Below are 21,271 nucleotides of genomic sequence, written 5' to 3'. Positions count from 1 at the left end.
GTCTTAACTTTTTTATATCAGAATTTTATTTTAATAATTGGATCATATGGTTTTTTAGAGCATCAAACACAAAATTTCATTGGTGTTGTGAATAATTGTTTGAAATCTTTAACTTCTGTAATTTTCTTTGTAGGTTGATTTCCTATCAAGAATTTTTGGCATTTGAATCTGTTTTGTGTACTCCAGATGCAATATTCATTGTTGCTTTTCAGTTATTTGACAAGAGTGGCAATGGAGAAGTAACATTTGGTAAGAATATCTAAAGAAAAACAGTTTAAGAAAGTGATTATAGTAGTATAGATCATAATAATGGTTCATCACCATTGGCCCATGGAAATGCATATTGTGCAGTAGTGTACTGATTTCCTAGGAGTTTGCATAAGTAAAATATTTTTTTTTCTTTCAAGTGATACAAGCTTAAGAAATGCATGGAAATAAAATAATTTTGCTCTTGTCTTCTTGAATCAAGATTTTCCATGTTCCTGAAGCAGTTAATACAGTGCTGTTTTGTATAGTGTCATCCTAAGTAAAATTATATTTTGTGACTTTGAATTCCTTATGTTCTGGATCACCACATATCTTTGAAGAACTGTCATTAGATAGAATAACAGCTCAATATAAAAAGGGGATCTAGTACTTTAAATTCCTAGTTTAGTGTTCCTTTTCCTGAGGAGCAAATCTTACTTTAATGTTATGAATGTAATTTCAACTAAATCATATATTTGAAAAATTATGAAGTTTATTAAGTTTTGTTACTTTTTTTTCCTTAGTCACATAAATTGGTAATTTGACAAAATTCTTTAGGCTAACTACACTGCTTTATGATGTTGCTAAATAACTGATATTAACATTGCAGTTTAAGGAGGACTAAGTTTTATTTAAAAAACTTCATATGTTTATGAACGTTAGATAAATCAATGCTAAGAATTTTAATAAAATGGAATGAGAATTAAATGTTATTTCTATCCAAAAGAATAAAGCTTTTAATAAAGAAAATATAAACTATGCTTGGATTTGTAACCACTTGCTGTTTGTACTACTTCATTCTTATGAAAACTGTTGTAACTTGTTGAAAAAAAAATGCAAGGGTCTTTTTGTGGAAACAAACTGCTTGACTTATGATGACTGTTAAAATTATATCATTAACTGAAGGGTCAAATACTAAGAATTTGGATACACAACATTTTGAAAAGACAATCTTCTAGAACTTACGTAAAGGTGGTCAGTTAAGTGCGGTCATTAGGAAGTAGACAAACTACTACGATCCATGTGACCATGTTAATGATGGTATATTTAATAATCTCACAAAACAGGGTTATGCACTTTGTAGCTTTCATGAACACACTTCAAATAGCTGGTTCTGTAAATGAACAAAAAGTAATGTCAGATTGTATGCAGATTCCTCAGTTGGATTGAAAATTGTTATTTTTATGAGCACATCGTTATATTAAAGGCTAAAGAGCAACACAAACAAGAGAAACTGTAGAACAGAAAATTGCACACTTTTCTCCATATCTTTCTTGCTGAATTTTTTTTAATAAGTCTGATAAATCTTGAATGGGAAACCCTTTAGGGAATTTAAAATTTGCTATTGGTTTCTTGCTTTTACAATATTAATTGTATCGCAATTATTACTGTATTTGATAGTATGACATGTTTTTGTGCTACAGTTCCCACATTTACTGCTACTTTTTTACTTTTTGTTGTTGTTTGTAACATGGGCTACTTATTTTTACTTCATAGGCATATCATACAAATTAATGCGTGTGGGGAAAAATATGAATGATGATATATGACATGTTCAGAATTTGGTAACTCTGCAGTCAATTTCCAAGTCAGTCTTGTGGCCTGTAGAGGCTGTTTTATGAATGCATCCTGCAGTCTTTAATTTTCACACCACAGAAACAGAAAGGCACAGAGTTTACTTTCATGTAAAAACAGGAGGATATATAAAATTACGTCATAAAGTTAAAAGTTTTAATAAATTATTAGAAATATTCTGAAATGAAGTAAGGTTAGCCAGTTGGTGTGAGAAATGCTATTGGACAAGTCAGCTCTCTTTTATGAGTGTTTTATATAGCCAGTCTGCAGATAAACCATGTTGATTATGGGAGCAAACATGGGTCAAGATTTACTAGCTCAGATGCAATGCTATGTGGATGTGATTGCATTGATTCCGAAGCTAGCTCAAGCCGGTAAGTCTTCCCAGAAGTGACATGGATTTACTGAGGTGTTTTAGCACTGTGCATCTGGAACAAGGGAAGGAAGTGCTGAAGAGCAAAACACAGAATCAGCTTGGGTCTATTAGGCCAGCAACTTGAACACAACACTGGCCTTGCTGGCTGTGAGATAATGTCTCAAAATTGTTTGGGTATGACTGTACGGCATTTTCAAAAAATACCCTGATCTAATCAAATTTTCAGTTATTTGGAGAAAGTTAAGTATACTTGTTGATTTTTAGAGCTGGCTCTGTATTTAAAAGCAAGTTGCTCCAGTTGGGTTCACATCCCCTTTTTAGGATTTATTTACGGGCATGGACTCAGACCATACTTGAGCACTTTAACTTCTTGCAGTCTTCTTGAGCCTCAGTCTGCCACTTGTCTCTTCAAAAGTTTAGCTTCCAATTCTCCAATGAGGAAACTATTAATTAAATTGTATTACAGAAGAACCTCTGTCTTAAGAGTTGAGAAATGGAAGAGGGTAAAGAGTTTATGATTCTTTAGACACTATTTGGTAGAAATACTTGTCAGCTATGCTAGTCTAATCAATGTCTTTGTGCAATATCATACATTAACTGGGATGATTGAAACTGGAAGCCTTCTGTCACTTTAATGTCATCTACTTTCTTACTGCTTTGGAACATTTTTGCAGGAGTTTTGGGCATCCAGAAATGCTGTATAAATGACTGCCATAACCGTGCAGATAGTATGCTGCAATATTTGTATAGTAGGTCCGTTGCAAGAAGATGAACATACTTTGTTCAGCAAACTGTACAGCGTGCTCAATACTCTTTACATGTTTCAGCTGCACTGGACTTGCTGTCAGCTTGGTGAATAAAACAATAAAATGATTATTTTAATAACCGATTGATACAAGTGACAGTGTAGTTTAAATGACTTTTTAAGCATGGAGAAATGGCAAGAAAGCATTTATTTTCCCGATCAAATGCTTGTATGTCTTCATAAATGATTCCTAGGTGAATATTTGATGGGAAATGTGTTGCTGATGAGGCCTTACAGTATTGCTTTAATTATAAAATATTTAAAAGGTAATGGCTAAAGCTGATAAAGTGAATTTTTTTTCCCCATGCATTGTCTTTCTTGTTATGGGTTGTTATCTGTAGCCAGAGAAGACTGACAACCACTTTGCTTTTTTGATCATGGGGTGGAACTGTCTAAAGGTACTTAACATGAGTGAAATATTTAAAAACACTCCATAAAATTAATGCTATTATACTAAGGAAACTGCTTTTTATTGCTATTCTGTGCAGGTCTTTTGACCTGAATTCAGGTTAAAGCAAACCTGATTATTAAATCTGCTCAAGCTGTTTGGTTTGTGCCAATGTTGAAGCAGATAATCCTTACTGTGGTTAAAAAGTGAAGTCTGAGGCTGAAACGTCTCTTAAAAATAGGTTGTCTAACTGGAAGTAAAAGAATTCTTTGTAATTTATCCCTTTGGCAAACCATACAATGATGTGGACTGTATTGCTTTTAATTGGAATGTACAATTTCAAGGGTTTTTTCAGCTAGTCTTCCTTGTAGAGTCACCAGAAAGCAAGCCATTCTCTGATAAACTGGAGAATTTCAGAGACACTTTTTTAGTTAAATGCTGGTATGGATAGAAAGATAGAGCTAAAATAGTGAGGTTTTGAAACAATTTTACTGCCTTCGTGTTTGTGATTCTTCTGTATTCAGAATTTTTACATTATTTTGGAGATAATTGGAAAATATTTGTGGAACTGAACATAAGGCTTTTAAAAACATCCTGCAGCTCAAAATCTAATTAAAAATATTTTGTGGAGTATAATGGCCTATTCTTTAAAGGCACTGGGCAGGGGAGTAAGGGGATTGGTTACCTAGTAATGCAACTATGTGAAAATAGGTGAACTGAAGTAATAAACATCAGTGTAATAGTTTCAGAAGTTGGGTATACAGTGATACTGAAATTTTGTCCACCTATTTTCATAAACAAATTTTAATCTAGGGGAGAAAGTTCAGATTTCACTTAATCAAGACATAGAGTTTGAGAACACTGGAAGGTGAGTGAGAAGAACAAGAGAAAGGAGTTGGATGTATGTTGTTACACTTTTTTGCTTTTGAGTAGTATTCTTCAGGAAACAGAGATCACTCCTAGTACTCACTCCTCTCCCAAAAGAGCAGTTGGATTGAAAATGCTAGGATTTGCATTTAATCTGCTTTACAAAATATTATTTGCAACTGTAAAGGCTGGAAACCTTTTAAAATGTAAACAAAAAAATCTCATAATCACATGGCTGCAGATTTGAGGATAGAAGAAAAACGCCATGTTTTTATCAAGTGTGCTGTACACCAGAAGTGCCATTTTTCTTGGCTTCCTGGTAGCCATACACTAGTTGTCTGTTTTCAAGATGTCTTTTGCTTAGTACATGCAGATAATGTAGGAAACATCACTGTATGACATTCTTTGTCCTGATTCTTTTTTTGCTTTTTCTTTGTTTCTTTCCTGCTATATGACTCCTTCAGGTTTAAACCACAGTTTTAAATACTTTTGAGCAGTGCAGGATGGGAACTCTTCCTTATTTTTTATAATAATAATATAGTATTAAGTTCAAAACCATAGTTCAGCAAGAGGGAACAGAAAAGGAGAACTCCACATTAAAATTATATATATTGACAATTGTTGATACTGCTGTCAGTAATCTTAATCTTAAACAGAATCACTAATCCTTTTAAAATAGGCATGGAAATACAATGTAACTACTTCTACTTTAACTTTCTCACTTTTCCTGCCACTTGTTATTTTGCTCTCATGTCAAAGTAATTATTGTAGTATTTACATTTGGATCACTCTTAATACACTGTTGCATCAGGTGCTACAGAAAACATCTTGCTGTTAACTGTGATTTTTTATTTTATGCTTGAAAGTGAAAATATGTAAAATTCGCCATTAGCAGAAATAGAATACATTAAAATGCATTATATACGTTAAGGCTGAAATATGTACAAATGGGACTGCAGATGTCTGAGTAGACAGATTAAAAAAACCACTATTAAACAACAGACCTTTGTCATACTTATGCTAGTACTTAAAACTATTACATCTATATTTCTGTGTCTCCAAGAAGCATGACTGATGTTCCATCACTGGTGAGAGGGAATGGCAAACTCTCTTAACAGGCTGATGGCACTGGAATTGTGTGAGGTTTCCACTCTGCTGCTTCTTCCATTCTGCACTTGGCTTGACGTACTGACCTCATCCCCACCTTGTGCCATCAACAAGATATCATAGTGTTTATAACTTAAAGTATTCTTCCTCCTCCTGTGAAATCAGTATTGCCTAAAATCTTTGTTTTTCTTAATATAATTTTTCTGAGCCTGACAGGCAATGGTGTTTGATGGAGGTTGAGCCAGTCATGTGTATACTGCCTACAGATAGCTGCTCCAGGCATCTATAATTTGTTTAAAATGAATGGGTGGGGAAATTCTGAAGCAATCTTGAGAGAATGAGTGTCGCCTTGGAGGTAATGTACGAGTGCACTGGAGTAGTAGGGTTATTGTTCCTGGGGCTGATGGTAGGTTGGGTATGTCATTGGGCTGCTGACTTGTATGCCTGTCTGAGAAGAAAATGCATTGCTATAAGCCTGGAAAGAAAGTTAGCAGCTCAGTAGGAAAGAATTCCACTGCGGAAAGGTGACCAAAGAGTAGGAGAAGACATTAGTAAATGAGCAACATGTATTGACAGGGACAATGAATACATTCTGTAAAATGTCATACTAAAATGAAAGGGTTTCAAAAGAATTTGCTGTTTGCCACCTGCAGAATAGCTCTGTTGGAAATTTGAAGTACTGGTAGTTTATCTTAATTTAGAAGCATTACTGGAGTTTGACTGAGGGAGGTTAAAAAAAAAAAGGCAAAACCCCTCAGCATCTGTACCTTAATGTTACTTGTTTTCTTGTCAGTCTTTTGCTTCTGCTTGGGGTGGGGAGGGGGAGACATTTGATCATAATTCAAAGTGGTGGAAGTGTAGGTGATGATCACATTATGTATGATTTTTGGAATGTGATAGTCTGTTTGCTGCTTCTTATTACACAAGTTGTTAATTGTGGAGATGGCTGTTTCCTTTAATCTAAGAGAACAGCCAACAAAATTGCATTAAAAAAGTATTCATGATACATTGTGAAGAAACCATTGCTGCTCTTGGGTAGAAGTAGTAAATTTTAGTGCTTATGTGGAGATGTTTGAGAATCCCAAATGGCTTTGGAAAATTGTACTTAGAGTTTCAATGTTTTTAACTGTGTCAGTTACTCACAACAGGTGCACAGTTTTGCTCCTGTATCATAAACAAAGCCAACATGGGATTAATTAAGGATTAGATACAATAGCATATCCTTAAACCCAGACTACTAGTAATACATGCAGTATACATTACTGATTGTGACTGCCTGCCTGCCTGTGGGGGAAAAATTGATAAGGCACCTCAGTTTTCAGAGAAGCAACAGGCTAATCTGGATACCATTTTTTAAAGCTAGTTAGACACTACTGGGATTCTTCAAGTACCAATACACTCACCTATTGAATATAAATTTATTAATTCATTTACCGGTATTATTTTTATGTGCTGAAGAATCTTGACTTGTGATGTGTTGATGACTAGTTGTAGGAAGGAAAAATCAATAGCGTAGGAAACCGATTCTTGGTTGAGTAAGTAGTATACAATTAAATGCTTATTTAAAGCATAATTAAGTTATTAAAAGACCAGGGGCTTAAGTCTCATTAAAAATAATTGGAAGATCTGTCTATATGATCATGTATGACTAATTTCTTATAAGAAAAAAGACTTTTTTTAAACCTTTCTCTAAATTTAAAAGAAGCAATTATTGCAAACAATTGAAAACACAACTTAAAATTTTCTGGCTGCTTCAGCATGTTCTGTCCTAAGTTTTCATGAGGAAAACTCGGTGCGTATTAGTTACAGATGTGTAAGTAGTCACTAATTGGCACCTTGTTTGTACGTTAGTAGCCAAGCCAATAGATCCAATTAAGCAGGCCCGTCTTCTCTTCTGTTCACACTTCAGTGCCGCTTTGTAAGGCCAATAGTGAACGCAGCTGATCTGTGTTTGTAGTACGTGAAGACTTTAGGTGGCTTGTTCAGAAGCTGCAGTGAATCAGTGGTAAGGTGGGGAATTGAAATTTACCTCTCCTGGTTCCTTGATCTCTAGCAATGATGAATAAATCTACTGCAGACAAAACTTTCAAAGGAAATCTGTCAAAATAACATCGTGCTAAACTATTTATTGGGTGCTTTATCTCTCATTTTCTTAACCCTAACCTTGCATATTAGTATCGGTGAATAGGTATGAATGGACAATTGCAAGTACTCAGGGTAGTTTTTTAAGTTTCTTGTTTACCTGAACAACTCCTTTAGCCTACTTTGCAGTTGAGACTATGGTTTAAATTGCATTTTTTTGACTAGAGTCTGTGCTTGACCTTTAGGTAAAGGCTAAATTACAGTTAAAATCACTTACTAGCCACAACGTGCCCTTCAAATATGTAATCTCAAACTAAAGCAGGTGACCTAGCCAAGGAATCCTACTTTGTATGTCCCTGTTCTGAGACAGATTTGCTCTGAACATTTCCCTTCCTTTCCTCACTGAAAAGATAAAACCATATAGTGATTTGCCTAGATTTGATCTAGAACTATTAGAAAAGCTGTAGAATTGAAAGGATGAATGGATCAATTAGTCCTTTAGCATAGAGAAAGCAACAAATTTACTCCAAGTAAATAGCTCTTGATGGAATTATCAAATGATACTGAAGTTCTTCTCATTGCATTTTGTCTTTTAGTAGAACTGTTTACTTCTAAACATATAAAAAAGAGGTGTTTTCAGCTAAAATATTTTGTACTTTGTTTTAAATTTAAGCACTATGCCACATTTTATTGGGGTTTTAAGGAGGTTCCAGGTTAGTTGATAAAAACAAATCAATTCAGGTACTTTGAGGTAGATGGTGGTAAGTGTTCATGTGGTATGGATAGATGTCCAGTTATACTGTTTATGTGGTTGAATCTGTACAAAAATGAGGCTCGTTTTGCAGCATGGCAATGCTGTGTGTGAATAACACATGCTTTTTTTTCAGATGAGGTTTTTGACTGAATTCAGATACTGCATTTGGCATTGAGATTGCAGTTGTACAGTACACATACAGAGAATTCCATATTCTGAAATGACAGGTTTTTTCTTCATTTCAAAGAGGACATCTCTAACTTCACTTATCTTAAAACATTTTAATAACTGAGACTACCAATTGTGTTTTATAGGATTTGATTTTTGTGCTAAGGCCTTATCAAAAGCTTTTAATAAGGTGCTTTCTGCTGAGTTAATGATATGTTTTAGATGGCATTTCTTATACCTATCTTCAATAGACATATTCAGACAGTGTGATTGTAATAATCAAGTTTCAATCAAACCATAGTTAGTATGACAAATATTGCGTGAGATTATAATGCAGGTTTTCATGTGCTTGATAAAGGGCTTAATTTGACTCCTAGCAGAGATGGAGACCCACTATTGATTTTTATATCAGAATGCAAAATAGCTCTTATTTGTCATGTATGAGGGAAATTGCTTCTTAATTAAACCTAAATAAAACACTCACTCCAAGGTTTTATGTGGTAATACAGAAGGTATCATGTTGTGTGGCAAATGTGTTCTTACACAGGTCTGTAAAGATTCGGTTAGCAATTATTGTTAACAAACCAAAACACTTTTTAAACAGCTGGTTAAAACATAATTTGTTTGCATCCTTGGAATGTTTGTAGATTTACTGTACCCCAAAGCTCACTTGTTTTTTTTCCCTCCCCCAAAGCAAATGTCAAAGAAATATTTGAACAAACTATTATTCATCTTCAAATCCCCTTCAACTGGGACTGTGAGTTCATTCGACTGCATTTTGGACATAATAGGAAGAAGCATCTTAACTATTCAGAGTTCACTCAGTTTCTTCAGGTCAGTTATTAACCTTCTTCCAAAGTAGAACTGAAATTCATTTTCACTTCTAATAATACACTAATACCATTATAAATTTTGAGCTTGTTCTGATAATGATAATCATTATCTATCTGATACTAATCCTGACAGTTACGATGAACTGTTATTTCTCCATAGCAATTCTGTAAGCAGTGTGCACTCATAGTGCTACAACTTGAATACCATCCTATAAAAGAATGGGAGTAAATATACTGTTTATGAAATTAACCATTGTACTGGTTGTTGTGAAACTGGATTGAGGGTCTACTTTTTCTGTCATAGGAATTTAATAGCAGAACTAATGTCTACCAGAGAAAGATTGCATCCTTAATATAACCAGTTGTTATTAACCATATAAACTCCCATATAAAGGTTTTAGCTTCTTTAACTTTTCTTTTAGTTTTATAAATGTTATCCTAATACTTACCCTTCTTTTCTCTCACTGGCATGCATGCTGCCACACATATATTGGGAATTTGGTCTTAAATGCAGCCAGCTTCGCAGGAGGTAAATCTGCTTTCCTGAGATGTTGCTGAAGCACCTTCTCGGGATCAGGCTTTAGAGAATCTCACTCCTGGAACTGGACTTTGTGCTAAGCCAAAAAGTTACAGGGAAAACATATTATGAATTGAGCATTATACTAGAAGGAAGTAAAGGAAGACATCAGTTTTAAAGGATGGAGGAAGAGGAAAGTAGGAGAAATGTACATTATAATTTATGAGAAAGGAGTTCACAGAATTGTAGGTAATTGCACTGAATTCCATAAATTATCACACAGTGATCACTTACACTTGCACACACAGAAACTTAGTTATCTGTCTAGTAGACCCGAAGAAAAATAGATTATGCAACTTCCAGAGCTGGCCTTTGGTACAAAATAGTTTTGGACATACTGTCTTAAAAAGTAGGGAGCGATAGATGTGCTTTGGTATAATCTGTAACTATTGTCCAGGATAAAAATAGGTGTAGAGCAGATTCTAGAAAAACACAACTTCAGATCATATCTAGTTAGACTATATTGTAAATTGAGATACTGGAGTTTGGCGCAGTCTTTCAAGGCTGTGGTGTAACTTGATGTTATTTTGAAGGAATAAACTGTGTTCTGCGTTTGATACTACATATTTTAAGTGATCCCAGGCACAAACTTGGGACACTAGTGCAGAAAAAAAAATCAGATTGCTAGCGAGAAGAATCTTTTTGTAGGGAACCCAGAGCAAAGTGATAAATACCTGTTCTGTTTTTATGTTTATTGTTCCAAGATCATCATATAATAAAAAACCTTTGTAGGGAAGCGTAGTATGGACTGCAGTAATTTCAATATGTACACAAGTTGGATATTGTTGTCACTCCTTTTAGATCAGGTGGTTTTTCTTATTTGGTTTAACAGCATCATGTGGGGTTTGGGACTTGGATCAGAGCAGGCTTGTTGCACCCTGATCTAGAAAAACTTGTTCTTGGGGTTACAAGACTTGAGAAATTACTGTAAAGGTGATATTAGCTACATAGTTTGCCCTCTTCTTATTGTCTGTCAGAACATGGTTATTATTTTAGCTGCTTCTAGAGGTCTAAATGACAGGTAAATGTGCTTTATTGTTTGCTTGAATAGAAGGAAAAAACTTTTTCTGGACATAGAATTTACAACCATCATTATTATCTTGAGGTTAGGTTACTGCAGTGTGCTTTATATGAAGGTTTTTACAGATTGTATAGGAGTTTTAAATTACCTGAAATGAGTGACCATTTCTGACATTATAGGAGGTAGCTGTTGGGGGCAATCTATATATTATATAATTTTCACTGTCCTCCTGTTTATTATTAGGTACTTTTCAATAAGTTAGCCCAGTCATATATCATCTTGGGTGTGTAAGAGATCAGCTCACTTTAAGTCTTTAAGATCAATATCAGAATTTTATCTGGCAGTTAAGTATTTAATAAAGGAATAGATAGCAGACAGGACATGGGTATGTGAAGTTTATTTCTCAAATAATGTAGTGAAATTTAGTGTATTTCCTTTCAGTTGAATTGAGGCTTTTTCTTTGACAGAGGAATGAATCTGTGGATAGAATCAGTATGCAGACTTTTTGTTTTAGTTGAGCTGGCCTTTAAGTTTAAACTGCAATCGTGCTGTAGTCTACATGCATAGATGTATTCAGGCATACTGTAAGAATATGAAATAAGTGTGAGTTTTGTGAGCAGTGAGTTACAGAATTTGCTTCTAATCTGCTATTTCTGAATATTCATTATAGGAGCTGCAGTCAGAACATGCAAGACAAGCCTTTGCATTGAAGGACAAAAATAAAAGTGGTATGATAACTGGGCTGGACTTCAATGACATCATGGTTACCCTTCGCTCGCATATGCTAACTCCATTTGTCGAAGAAAATTTAGTTTCAGTAAGTGTGAAGAAAAGTGCCTTTCGTTGAGGGTTTAATACCTGTAATATTTTAAGATGTTACTGCTTCTCTTCCACTTTGTTTTCTCCTACCTATTTAATCACTGCCTTAGTGCTAGAGATTCTCACCTTCATAATAGAGTGGGCAGGGTGAAACATGGCAGCACTTCTTGGCTGCAGTAGTGGGAGAGTTTGGCAACCTGGTTTACTGCTTAAAATGCCACTGGAAGCACTTTGAGTTAGTGCACTAAAAGTGTTTAGTGTCCACTAAAGCAGGGCAAACTGAACTTGGCACAGAAAGATCATTCATTTAGGACAAAAGCATCTAATTTTTATATTTGAATATATGACAGATCTTAAAAGGTGGAGACTGTTTACAGTTTTGTCCTTTTATATACTCTTGCATTCTTTTCTTTTTCAGATCAGAATTTGGAAAATCAGTATGTAGACTCTAGAGGTAGAATGGCATAGTCTGAGATAGTCTGGCAAGATCTGTAGGTAAAGTAATGACATAACAGTTATAAACTAAAAGTATATAGTATAAAAAGTACATAAGAATGAAAGTTATATAAAGTATAATAACATTTATCTTACTATTTTACCTATAAATCTTGCCTTGCCTAACTAATAAGGCATACCACCTTCCATAAAATCTATAGTATTTACTAACTTTAGACTTTGAAGTAAATGCTCCCTGCTGTATGTGATGCAAGAAGGCAGTGCATTTATCTAAAGTAGCATTTAAATACATTTCTCTATTAGAAATAGAGAGTATTAGAAAAATACTTTGTGACACCTCTAGTGTGTGTATCAGATAAATTGAATAATAATCTGCTTATATGATTATTTCCTGATTGTTTCTTAATGTTCGATTTTTTAGCAAAAAATAGTATCCTGTCTAATAATTGTCCCATCATGTTTCTATTAAAAAGATCTTAAAATTACAGGAATAGAAAGATATCTTTAATACTTTCCTTATTTGCCCAAATGGATGTTTCTGTAATTTGTAATAAGATGTTGTAAAAGGGCTTAAGGCACTTAACTGCATTCATTTAATTTTTAAAGGTAGCTGGTGGAACTGTTTCACATCAGGTCAGCTTCTCCTATTTCAATGCATTTAATGCCCTTTTGAATAACATGGATCTTGTTAGGAAGATATACAGTAATATAGCAGGTACAAGAAAAGATGTTGAAGTCACAAAAGGTAAAGTATATTTCCTACATTTTTTTAATTGTTAAATTCTGTCCAATTTGTAATCTGGTGTTGCATGTGGCTTAAGGCAAGTAAGAAGCTGCAATAGTATGCAGGGTCGGGCTCCTGTGAAAGTGTTCAAAGGGTGATTTTCATCCTCACAGGTTAGCAATGATTTTCAGCTACCTCGTTAATGAGAAGGATTGGGATTCTGGCAGGAGCCATGTTAGCCTTATTAGTTTGAATGGGTAACTGCAAGTCAGTATATTATTGAGGATTTTACTATTCCTTGAAAGGGATGCATGGTTGCTTAGAGAAAGAAAGTTCCTAGGGAATGTGATAGAATGGATTAAATTTGAAAATCCATCATCAGTGATCATCATGTTGTTTTAGCTGTACTTATTTTATCCATGATTAAATCTCCTTTAGAAAAATGGTAAAAATTTACAAAAACTTAGTGCTTATTTGCCTGAGTGGTTTAATATATCATTTATATCTGTTAGGACATAGCTAATCCATTTGCATAAGAAAGGTTGCCATATTTCAGTCCTGCTGCAGGCATGAGTGGATTGTAGTCATATTATGACCGATTTTATCACCGATTTTATTACCTGTATGGATCGGACCAGCCAAGCCTATGTGTGGTAAAAAGCATGCCAAGTTCCTTTTTTTTTTTTTTTCTTCTTTGTTTAACTTATGTTCATATACTCTACTTTGTTGCTAAAGGAAAGCATAAAATGCCTGTCCTCATCCTCCAAATTGTGCTAACAAATTGCCTAGCAATGTTTTTTTGGTGTAGGTGCATAAATACATCTTGTTTGGATTTGTGTTTTCAAAAAAAGTTACTGTGTTTTTACTGCTCAGACTTGTTTACTGTAGCTTGCCAATTATGTCATGAACGTGTCATGTAAATTGGCTAGATGAATACCTAAGTTTGGGGTCATTCAGAGCTAGCAGAGAAAGAATCTGGACATGTCACAAAGAATCTGGACATCTTGCCCTTAAAGCTGTGAATAATGGACCATTGTTCTGTTCTGTTTTGCAGAACTTCAGAAACACGAATCAGAAATTGTGGGTGTGGTTTAATTAAGCTTGCTAATATCAGTGGTTTTGTTGACTGATGAATTCTCACTGTAAATCAGAGTTGTGGAGTCAGACTTGCTCTGTGTTGCAAAGACCTTTTTTAAGATAGAAGTTCGTCTAAAGATATCCTTTTCCTTCTGCATTATGGATTTTGCTTCTTGGTGATAGATTTCATTTTTATGATATTGAAGTTATTTGTGAGCATTTGAAAATGTAATTTGACAAATAACACAATTATTTTATTTCTCTTTCCCTTTTAATTACAGAGGAGTTTACCCACTCTGCAATCCGATTTGGGCAAGTTACACCACTGGAAATAGATATTCTCTACCAACTTGCAGATTTATACAGTGTTACTGGGTAACATAATAATTAATCATTGTACAATCATTATTTTGCTGTTTTCTGTGTGAAAACTACTAATTTTCATCTTAATTTTAAAAAGTTGTATGTTCCATTGTATTTCATTACAGTAATTTATTCAATGTAAACTGACTTTGGTATATGCATGGGCTTTGTAAGTGAACTGAGTACATCAAGCACAATTATTAATTGTTGTATTATAGGTATACATATAAAATAGCAAAATACATTACGGTGGTTCCAAAAGGCTACAATACACTGGTATTACTAACTTTAAGTATTGATGATGTTTTGCGTGGGCCTTTTAACACACATGAAATCTTAGATAGGAATACCTAGAAATTGTTTAATTTGTGTATTATATCCTTTATTACAAGAACTTGCTTCTGAATAATCCTAACTCCTTTTATCTCCACTTGTGAGCTACAAGAAGAGAATGCCCTTCTAACTCCCAAGGATTCTTTATTGCAGTGTAGCAGACTTCTTAGACATGCATTCAGATATGACAGGGGGTTTTTTTTAAACTCAGGATGTATTCTATGGGGTGTGGCCAGGAATACTGTATTGAATATGTTTTATGTTTTATCTAACAGTAATTTGCTTTTCTCTGGCTTGTGTAAAGGCGCTTAACTTTGGCAGATATTGAGAGAATAGCACCGCTGGCTGAAGGTGCATTACCTTACAACTTGGCAGAACTCCAGAGGCAGGTAGGTAGAAGTGATATATACAATAAAATTGCTGAAGTTAAGTGAGTGTTTATGTGTACTTGCATATGAAAAATAAGAATAAAACGCTTTAAACAGATTCCTAACACATGAAGCATGCTGTGTGTATTGCTATAAGGATGGAAAAGGGGCAGACTACCGAGTATGTGTCTAAACAAGATACTAGATTTCATATTGAAGTGTGGCCTGTTCAGGTATGACCATGTATAGATACTTGGATTCCTTAGTGTGAATACATTTGTTCACTCCTGAAAAAGCCTTTCATTTTACTAAGTAGTCTAACTCTGTAATTTTATAACATTCTATTATTTATTATTATATATTATATAATAATACTGATATTATTTTTACATAGTAAAATATGAATATTAAATGCAAGGCTTATAAATATGTTCTTTTTTGAAAGATTGGATTAATTGATTGGCTTAACCATTTATCTAAAAGGATCATTGAATTTTACTGTACTTGTTGGTTATCTGACGTAGACAGTAGAAGGGGAATTCAGATTTATTGGGCCTGATGATAAGGGTAGAATTAGAAGATGAAAAATATTGGAGTAGAATGTTAAACCCTCTATTTCACTAGACCTTTACATTCATGTTTTCTAGCTTTGCTTTTGTCATAGCTTCCTTATTATATATATACATATACCACAACAGTATGTGTAGTACAGCGTAAGAATCCCAGATTGTGCAGGAAGATTTTGAATATAAATTGGTTTTTACTTTGATGGCTCTTTTCACAACTGTAAGAACTGAAGATTTAGGAACAAACATTATGCGGGTGTTTCGCTTATGTTTAGGCTTTCCACCACAGTTACTGCGTACCATGCTGCTCACTTTCAGGAGTATATATTGCAAATTTGTGTTAAAAGCAAATCTAGATTTTGGGGACTTATCTTCACTATATTGTTGGTTCAACATATAATCTGAGAGGTTTTCTTTTGCAAGCAGATCTGTCTAACTCTAGTTAAGTTATGAATTAAATTTTACCTTAACTTTCATCTAAGGTTGAACCTGGACTACTGCTGATACTGAAGCTTGCAACATAATGGGGCATCTGCTGTGCTGCTAATAGAAATATTCTATTCCATTCTGTTCCATTCCATATATATTCCAGAGAAATCCTTTTTCTGGAGCGTTTTGTAGGGGACTGCTCTCATGAGAGTAGTTCAGGGGGAATTAACTCAACTGTTAATAATGTAAAGATAATAATGCACTCAGGAAAATCCTTGGAACAGTTACATAGCAGATTCAGAAAGGAAGACATACATACATGGTGAATTACATGGTTGCATAATCATAAAATACAGGGGCTGGTTGCATGTTAGTGTTTATTCTGCAAAACAAAAAAACCCAGGATTTGATCTTAAAAGTTCCTGATGCTTTTGTTTATTTTTACTGTTAGAACTTTATGAGAAATTGCAGTTCTACACAGAGCTGTACATTCTTGAGTAAGCTTTACAAGAGAATACAATAGTGTTCATCTGAACCAGTGCGTTTTGCTCCAAGGATGTCTCCACGTCCCTTTTCCCTCTGTAATATACGAAGGGAGGTAGGATATCTAATTCTTAAGATCTTGTATGAGCATATCCCAGAGTTCTGACCAAATACATCTTTGTGTACTCAGTAGATAAATTTGTTTTCATCCAGAAGGTTCCCATTTTCTTACAACGTCTAAACAACTCCAATTCTCTCTCTTTCAGTCTGTATTAGGAGTTTATGGGGTGCCTATCAAGACATCTAAGGGCTCTGATTCCCAAGTGGGCATAGCCTGGCTTGGGCTGGGTTCTGCTCCAGGCTGCCCATACCTCACTTGGTATGCAGACAGCTGAGCTTCTTATGACTCAGCTGCTGAATGGCCACATCTTGCAGCTCAGCGTTTATGGCAATCTGACGCTGGTGATGAGTTGCATTAAAATGCTGCTGCTGAATTGCAGTGATTCAGCAACTGATTCCCAGGTAGCTCAGCCATCTGGACTGTTGGGGCAGGAGGACAGGCAGCTGGCAGCAATAACTTTGTCAGCCATTCCAAAGCTACACTGTCTCCCATAAAGTGAAATTTGGATTCTTTACCGTGGTGATGCCAGTGACAGGTAGTACTGCTGCAGGGTGGACTGAGGTGACGCGGCAGTGCAGTGACAGAATCACCCGTGCCTTGTTCGTCACATGTATGTACTGTATTTGCCAGTGGATGAGGGGTCCCAGGACTCTGAAAATGAAAGCTTGTGTTTACAAAGCCTTTTATTTTTCATCTCACTTTTTATGCATATTGCAAGGAGGTTCCTTTAAGCAATCACATCCACTACAAAATCTAGTATGCATATCAGTGACAGGCAAATCTTGAATTAGTTCAACAGCTATGGTTGAAAATGATCTTATATGGAATATAGCAAGTCTTCCATATGTGGGACTTTGAGTGTATTTTGGTTACTGTTATTACAACAGGTGGATTTGATCATTCAGTTCTCTTTCAAACAAACTGGCCTGGAACACAGCACCTGGTCTGTTCTTAGTGTTACTCCTTTGTTGTCCTTAGACGATTAGACATATCTGAGACAATGAAATAGGTGTCTAAAACCTACTTAATGGTAACAGCCTTCCTGTGGATTCCTCAAGACAGGAACGATGGAATGGATTGATGCAGAAATGTATACACAATGTTTATCCAGACTAATGAGAAATACAGAGTTTTGTAATTACATTCTGAACTGCCAGCTTTGGTTTTAATTGGTGTCTTTGTGGCACTTGCCTTTCTGACTAGACAAAATACTAACTTGTTTTGTTTTACACTTCCGAATTACCTTTGTAGCTTGACGCTGTTACAAAATGAGCTCATCGATTAAAGTTCTGCTCATCACTAGAACAAAATATACTCTTTTCACGCTCTTGGAGTAATACATTATATTTTCATCCTATTCGACATTCTGTGTTAAGAGAGCACAGCAGAAAGCAAAGTAATTTCATTTTCTTTGTTTTATAAGGAACAGTCTTTTACTAGACCTTATCCTAAGTTAACCTTATGTTACTTTATTTAACTGTATCAATAAAATGAAAGATATCCCTTTCTGGAAGAGAGAATATTATCCCAGTGAGCTCCAGCTGCCCCTGGAAAATGAAAACAAGTTTGTAATCACTTTATGTGATTTTAAAATTCCTTCTTAAAGGGAAATCTAAATTTTACATAAACTCACTGTATCTTTGTAGGTTTCGTGGAAATGGAAATTAGCTTGCTTTCAACCATGTTTACTTTATTGTCAATTTTTTCATTGTGTACGATTTTCTTAAAGCCTAGCAGCTGAATATGCTATGAGGATGACAGCTACAGTAATTTTCTGTTTATAAATATTCATGATTTGAAAGCTATAGCTCTAATTACATTCATTTACATATCCATCTGAACACACAAGTACACTGCAAACTTTGTGGACACTTATTTAGTAATATAAAAGTGCCATTTCTTTCACAAAGAATTTGATTTTTAACATCCAGTGACATACTTATTAAGATGAATGTCTGAATGTAATGAGCGGATTTTGATGAGAACTCTGTGGAGCTTAGAAGAAAAAGAATAACCTTAAAACAGCTAAAAGGAAGCAGGTGTGCTAAACTAGGAGAAAACTTTTGTGGAATGAAGAACCAGTCCTGTTTCTAAGCCTTTTTTGGGTAGTATTGTTGCATGTGTGTTTTATTTACATAAATCAAAAGAGTATTTTAGAGATTTTTCTGGTGGTTGTTTTGTTTTCATTGTGATTTTTTTTTTTTCTTTTTAAGATCAGGAAATTTTAGTGTTTTGAGACTAGTGAGGACTTCTTCAGATTTATTGCTTCTATTTGCTTGTAAAGGCAATATGTTTGATTTATGCTTTTTTATGCTGGTCCACATGTGCATTTTATAATTTTGGTGCTACCCAGAATTTCTGTTCTTCTCTGTTAAGCTATGTTGTTGGGGGAGGAAAATGTCATGTGAAAGGAAATGGTGGTAGTTGTATCTTTTTCTTCTGTGGAAAAGCTGTATAAAATACAATTCATGGCTTTTTTCCAAGTAATGATCCCATCTTAATCTCATAGACTTTCGTCCTACATTGTGTATATACAGTGTAACATTATGCAATAAAGGCACGTTTTTGCACATCCAATGTAATACCAGTCCAAACAGAGTAGCTTACACTGAGGTACATGCTGTCTTTCTGTGGATATTCCACTTTCCAGAGCTTCAGTAAGCTGCACATAACTTAGTTAAGTAGCCTTGGTGAGTTAGCTGTGAAACGTGCATGCGATCATCTTTGTGTAGAATTCATGATGTGCATCAGAGCAAAGCCGCCCGTAGCTGTCTGAGGTCTGTATACATTCCAGCTGTGCTGTCAGGAGTGCATCTGCTAATGGTACAGGGTGCTTTTAAGAAAAGCAGGTTTGTGTTTGGGAGATTGGCTTCAGTATCTGCTTTAAGATGGAATTTAACAGTTAATATCTTGGCCACTTATATAACCCAGACAGGTTATACTGCATAGGATAAATTCTTTTCTAATCCCCTTATTTACATTTGGAACAAAAATTTGGCCCATCTTGCATATTTGATGGTGCAAGTTTGTGAACACTTACATCTTGTTTATCAGTTACCTTGTTTCTAATAATAATCGTTTAATAATACTGTTATGAATCTCTGCAGCTATTTTCTGTGCAGACTTGTATTTATCTAGAACACTAGTACATTTATAGTAGTGTATGCAATTGAAGTGTGTGAGGTCATCATTGTATCTGTAAATTATGAACTGCCTGAAAAAGTCTTGTGGAGAATACTTTGTGGAATAATTGACTTTTTGCTTGTTTTGAAGACATGAAATGTCATGTTTATGCTATGTATTAATGTATATGTAATCTTAAAATATAGCCTATGCTGATAGATGCTGTCTGTGAGATGCTGAATTCCTTTTGAGATACTGAATTTTATTTGAGCCAAAAGGGGATTCCACGCCAGACAAATTCAAAAGCAACAGAATGGAAAGTAGCAAAGTTGGTTTGAGCTTCTGTCTGCTTTTTCCTGACCATAGTTGTTTCAGTTATACCAGGAATATGTAAGGAAGAATATTTTCTGAAAGGAGTATTTGAAAAATGTGCTTCATTCATTAGGCATAATGGAAGTTACATAGTAATTTCTTTTTTGTTTTTTCCTCTGTAACACAAAGCTACCAATTTTTATCAGATTCTTTCTGTTACAAAAGCCAATTCACAGGCATCTTTGTTTTCCCATGCAGATTTTTCAAGCTTTTTTTACTTTTCTTTTCTTTTCTTCTCTTCACACAGCAATCTTTTGGAGAATTAGGCAGGCCTATCTGGCTCCAGGTAGCTGAGTCAGCTTACAGGTTCACTTTGGGCTCAATTGCTGGCGGTGAGTAATATTTCTGCTTTCTGTTTTCAAGCTTGGATTAGTTTAACACTGTCTTGCCAAACTACTTGGTCTCATCTAAGGTGCATTTCTTGGTTATACATGTGAAGCATTGGAGGGTGGAACCACTTTTGGTTTTGCCATTCTCTTTCTCCTCTTACCACTTCTGTTATAGTATCCCTCCACAGTCCTCTGAAACTCCACTCCAGTAACAAGTTTCCTTACTGGTAATTCAGATTGGTTTTCTTTGTTCTACGCGCCTTGTTTTATTCAATAGTGTAAGCCGTTCTCTTTGAGAGTTTTTTCTGGACATTCAGTGTTGCCCTTTCTTACTTCCAACATATCAGAGACCTTGCCACCTTATGTATTCTTTGTGTTTAAATAAATGTTGTAGAAAATCATCATCATAATTATATACTACACCAACAATGTTGCAGAAATAATACTCCAAATGCTTTCTTACAGCTGTTGGCGCTACTGCGGTATATCCCATAGACCTGGTGAAAACTCGTATGCAGAATCAGCGCTCCTCTGGTTCAGTCGTAGGAGAGTTGATGTATAAAAACAGCTTTGACTGCTTTAAAAAGGTTTTGCGTTTTGAAGGCTTTTTTGGTCTTTACAGAGGTAAGTGAATAAACAATAGATATACATCAAGTTGGGGATTTTCTGCCTCTTTTTTTTTCTTTTTTTAATACCTCAACAGCTAGTTTCTCATGGGAAAACCAGGAAACTTGATATCATGTACAATTTTGCTTCTGTTTCATACAGCTCAATATTTATCTTCTCTTGAGTAGTGTTCATAAACAATTGCAGGGAAAAAGTCCTAATTTGTGGGGTGTGAGTGTTGTGGACATGATTGTTATATCACAAACTGAGGATTGTAACTTTTGGCTGGAGGCAAACATCAGG

At 34.9% G+C, this 21,271-nt stretch overlaps 1 protein-coding gene across 1 annotated transcript in view; it reads left to right on the top strand.

Moving 5' to 3' along the window:
• Positions 1-21,271, top strand: part of SLC25A12 (solute carrier family 25 member 12) — a gene marked incomplete at both ends in the record, with an annotated part of 51,179 nt that overhangs the window by 9,967 nt on the left and 19,941 nt on the right. Inside the window, 8 exons of the mRNA XM_082001560.1 lie at positions 134-249; positions 9,063-9,202; positions 11,470-11,620; positions 12,685-12,819; positions 14,157-14,250; positions 14,876-14,960; positions 20,281-20,365; positions 20,828-20,986. Of these exons, the coding sequence (XP_081857686.1) occupies positions 134-249; positions 9,063-9,202; positions 11,470-11,620; positions 12,685-12,819; positions 14,157-14,250; positions 14,876-14,960; positions 20,281-20,365; positions 20,828-20,986 (965 nt within the window). The remainder of the gene's footprint in view (positions 1-133; positions 250-9,062; positions 9,203-11,469; positions 11,621-12,684; positions 12,820-14,156; positions 14,251-14,875; positions 14,961-20,280; positions 20,366-20,827; positions 20,987-21,271) is intronic.

This window comes from Phaethon aethereus (assembly GCF_964289735.1).
Source record: "Phaethon aethereus genome assembly, chromosome: 6".
NCBI classification, from domain to species: Eukaryota; Metazoa; Chordata; class Aves; order Phaethontiformes; family Phaethontidae; genus Phaethon; species Phaethon aethereus.
Note: the sequence above shows the minus strand (reverse complement) of the source record. Positions and strands in the feature narration are given on the sequence as shown.